This window comes from Geospiza fortis, unplaced genomic scaffold (genome assembly GCF_000277835.1).
Source record: "Geospiza fortis unplaced genomic scaffold, GeoFor_1.0 scaffold361, whole genome shotgun sequence".
NCBI lineage: Eukaryota > Metazoa > Chordata > Aves > Passeriformes > Thraupidae > Geospiza > Geospiza fortis.
Window position 1 is genome coordinate 1053689 of NW_005054356.1, and position 4728 is coordinate 1058416.

General features: G+C 36.1%; 1 protein-coding gene across 1 annotated transcript in view; it reads left to right on the top strand.

Moving 5' to 3' along the window:
* The first annotated feature begins 948 nt into the window (after window positions 1-948).
* SYCP2 (synaptonemal complex protein 2) overlaps window positions 949-4728 on the top strand; it is a 23417-nt gene continuing 19637 nt past the window's right edge. The window contains exons 1-6 of the mRNA XM_031059081.1: window positions 949-972; window positions 1597-1737; window positions 1981-2109; window positions 3275-3379; window positions 3941-3965; window positions 4653-4726. Coding sequence (XP_030914941.1) covers window positions 949-972; window positions 1597-1737; window positions 1981-2109; window positions 3275-3379; window positions 3941-3965; window positions 4653-4726 — 498 coding nt within the window. The remainder of the gene's footprint in view (window positions 973-1596; window positions 1738-1980; window positions 2110-3274; window positions 3380-3940; window positions 3966-4652; window positions 4727-4728) is intronic.

Below are 4728 nucleotides of genomic sequence, written 5' to 3' on the forward strand. Positions count from 1 at the left end.
GGGCGGTGAGGCCGTGCCGGGGCCTGGGTTCGGCCGGGGCGGGCAGCGCGGCCTGGAGGGTGGAGAAGGGAATTGCGATTCCTCCTCAGGGCTGTGGGAGCGGGCCGGAGTCAGCAGAGCTGTGAGCTGCCAGCACGGGCCTCAGAGGAGGCCCCTGTGTTCTTGTGTTGGAAAAAGTAATGAAAAATCACCCTCCATTTGTTACTTCTGTGTTATTTAGTGCAGGAATAGCTAGGCTGTGTTTCCAGTTGATTACTACAGAAGTAATTCCCTGTCTTTAATCCTTACTTGTTTTGTCTATATAATGTCTGGGATGGGGAGACCAAAGCTGCAGGTTGTTGACTGCACATGGTTTGGTTGGTCTAAAATAATTAATACAAAGCATGGACAGATTCATTGCTTTTCTTAAATGTTCCACAGAACAAATATTTTTCCTGCCCTTGAGTATTAAGACACTATTTTCAGGAACCTCTGTTACCCAGATATTGCTTTTAGCTGGTGGCAGTCACTTTAGGGCCCATCACTTTATGTATAATCCAGAACTCTTTTTGTGTCATTTATCATATTTGTGTTAAATTATTTCATTTACCATTTTATGCCGAGGCCTGTATACAGTTTTGCTGTTGACTCGCCCGTCCTGAATACCCTGGCATTGACCTTCTGTGCTCTGTCCTTGCTGGGAAATCCTGAGGGTCCTCTCAGGCCCCTCTGTTCCTCCAGCCATGAAACTGATCATTCCTTCCTCCCCTTTGCTTTAAACAATTGTTTATCCATGCAAGAAAATTTCCTTACATCCCCAGCTGTTTAAACAGCATTTATATAGCACTTACACACTGATAAACTTTGGAGTTTATAATGTATTTTGACTGAATCCCAATTTGTTTGCAAAACCTTTTTAAAGTGTGATGATTGTTCCCTTTTATGCAGCTGGGTTGGTGAATTGCAAAGATGCCAGCCAGGAGTGAGATGCAGGTATGTGCTGATGGAGCAGGATATGAGTATTGATTGTTTTAATCACTAGCATTTGATTGTGAGGAAAGCCTTTAGTGTGGCAGTGCAGTGTGGAAGGAAGAAATTTTCTTTTGACGTGGCTTAGTGCAAAGCAGCTGGGTGGAAAGCAGGAGGAACTGGAAATTGCTGCTGATGAAAGTAAGTCATATGCATTCAGCAGAGTTTAATCAACTGAGGTGATACTTAAGATCAAAATGTTGAAATCCAGTTGTAATTGAAAGAATTTTAGAAAGAATAAAGGGGCAAAATGGATAAGGTAACTCAGAAGTGTAAAATACTGAATATACCAAGTAAGGGGCATTGATACAACAAACACTTCTGTATGAATTTAGCTGTAATATGAGGAAACTAAAACCAGTTAAAGCAAATAATTAAAATCTCAGTGCATAAGTATTTGCAAGATTAACATATTAGACAGGGTGCTCTGTACTTAAGGTTTTACACTTAATTATTTTGTGATTCAGAACTTTTGCTTCAAGTGCAGCAGGTGATTGTGTAAAACTTGCATCAAATCTGTGTTAATTAGATGTGTTATATCAGTGTTAAACATACAGTAATGCCATTGCTTTCGTATATTGCTTACAGCTTGAAAAGTTAATTGATGAAGCTACAGGAAAAAAGGATTTCCAATCCTTAGAACAATTTCTGGCCACGGAGGAATGTGAACATATCTCTCACAAATGCAGCAAACAGTTTGTCAACAAATTGGACAAGCTTCTGTGTTGGGTAATGTAATCATTGCATCAAAATCATCTACACCATCTTGGGAAGAGGGTGAAAAAGATTATTTTCATTTGGCTTGATTGATACCAGCAGTTGATTTAAGAACCCAAAATAAATTTTATGAATGAAATCTCTCCTTCAAGCTGCAGTTAAGGTGGCTTTTGAGAGCAAAAAAGGCATCAGTTTAATTAAATACAGGTTCTTGTGGGACTTCACAGTAAAGCTTATTTGTAATTTTGATTTCAGGCACTTGACAAACAGGAAGTCAAAAGCATTTCTACTTTACTGAATGCTGTTCAGAAATGTGGGAAGAAAATGAACATAGCAGGAGAAGATGGGCTCACAGCAATGATCAAACACGGCCTCGTTGGAAGGATAAGTAAAACCATAAAGCATCTGTGAACTTCTCAATAAATACATAAAAATGAATAAATGCAAAAGCAATGCTTCAGTGCTGAGCAGCTCAGTGTTTGATTTGGTCCTTGATTGAGTCAGAATTAAGAGATTCCCATAACTTTGCAACAAAGATTGTTCATATTTAAATGCTTTTTGTCATGTAACCCCTTATAAAAGGATGCTGCTCTATCCCAGTGAGGCTTTTGCAAATCATGCAGTATATAATTAATTTAGATATGCTTACAGCAACTGAAACAAGATGTATTTTCATGTGCTTTGTTATATTGCTTTTGACTCCGGAATTAGAATTTCCTGGTGCCATTTAATTTTTTTTTTTTTTGTTAATTCCCACAGTAGTGATTTTGTACCTGCTCTTTCAAAAGATTTTAGTGATTTTCTAATTATTTGGTATTATTTTAACCTGCATGTTAGATGCATTAATAATTTGTAACTTGGCAAAAACTGAACAACAGACACAACTTCCTTTCTGCTTTCCCCAGAGATTTCACTGGGGAAAATCAATGGCAACATCAGATGAGAGTTACTCAATTGCCTTCTCAACTGCTTTAATAATAAACAAATAATGAATAAACAATATAATAATAATAAACCTGCAAATGAGAAACAACTGTTGAACAGCTGCTGTTCCCATTGAAACTCATGTAATTTATTGAAAATGAGGTTGTTTTAGTAACATAAGTACCATTTAAAGTCATGTAGAACTGGTTGTCTTTTCTTGTTTTGCAGTTACTGAAGCCTGTTGCTTTACAAGGTTTACATTACAAGGGCCCAAAATAATAAACAAAATTTAATAATAAACAAAACCAGGGTGATAAATTTATGCTTGTATTCACACCATCAAACAACCCACTTCCATTCAGTCATTATCAATTTTCAGCTGCGTTGTCTGTGGTGGTGGGTGTCAAAGTAGATCTCCAGTTTTGTGTTAAAAAGTCCTTAAAATCACCTAATTTTGTTTGGCTGAGTGAAGAATTTCAGTCTGGGGCTAACATCTGCTCAGCAGAGTGGGGCTGCTGTTGTTGTTTTAATCATTGTAGAGTTTGTATAGTTTTACTGAAATAGAATACAAACCATTGTCCCATTCCAGGCTATTAAAATAGATTTACCTTTGTTTTCCCTTTACATGGTCAATTGGTTTGAAAAGTTAAAAGGAATTTTGGTCCTCAGAGGAAATGAAAAGAATGAAATGATTACAACTCTGGCTGAGGATTTCTTCATCATGTTGCTGGTAAAAATACATTGATAATAAAATTTGTCAAAGTAATTGTTACTAGTTTAGCAATAAAAGGACCTTAAATATGTTTCTATTTAATATCTTTCTCAAGGTAACATTACAATGACTTCTGAAAGAGATTATAAATCATTTTGGTCAAACAGTTTGCTGTAGTCATACTAATTTCTGTTCTTGCCTGGCATCATGAAATAAAGTTTAAAAAACCAGTAACAGTAAATGCTGAATTAACAAAAAATCTTTCATCTTTATAAAATTTTGATTACCCCCATTATTGGGATGCTAATCAAGTTTATAAGATCTGTGAGTTTTCTTCTCTTAATAAAAATTGTTGTCATTGGTGAAATAATTTAAGTAAATTTAACTGAAATACAATTTTGGGAAAACACACTTGTTAGTAGGGATAATCTCTTAGATTCTTTGTTATGGACAAAATTTCAAAATCTTAAATACTTTTTGATTACTTCCTTTGGGTACATGTTGCCTGATTTATTTTTTTTTTTTAATGCTGTAATATTTTCTTTATCAAAATGATTTGGTTTGTTTTTTTCATTGCAGATTGTGTGTGATAGCAGACCTGAAGGTGAGCTTAAAAAGCAGAAATGAGAGTTTAAAATGTCTTCTTCAGGACACACATAGTACCACTTTTCTCATTCCTGTGGCATCACCTTTAGTTTGGGGTTTCTCTGTGGACAGATTTCCTTGTAACTTTCTGTTGTCAGTAATAAAAAAGCACAATAAGTTCCAGAGATGGCAAATGAACTGAGTTATTCCTAAAAAAAGTTGCTTCTAAGGTCCTGTCCTAGCTGAGCACAGCCCAGTGATCCTTCCTTATTGACCTTGTCCTTGTGAATGTCACCCTGTCCTTCCCTTTCAGTGTGGCACTGGGGGAAAGGCCCTACAGACTGTTTGGTGTCATGAGCAAAGGGAAAGATTCATTTCCTTGGCCCTGGGGAGATAAATTCCAGCACCTGAGTTGTGTCTCAGAGAGCTGAGTTATGGAATTGACCAATTACATGTAAAAAATTAATAATCTCCTACCCAGGGGAATTACACCGTGATGCACAGGAATAGAAACATGGTTACTATAAATTGAATTAACTATTCTGTTTTACATATCACTAATGCTTTATAAAAAGGCAGACACACTGTATTTAATTTCATTTCATAATAATTTCATTTCTAAATGAAAATGAATCCTTTCCCAATGTTTATGAGGGGTACCCTAACAGACTCTTGACAACTCTTTGATTTCTTTCTTTCCTGTTAGGTAAAATGCAAATACTAGAAAACTTTGTTCTGAGAACATGTTCCCTCATTACTGATGCAAGAATTAATATTTATGT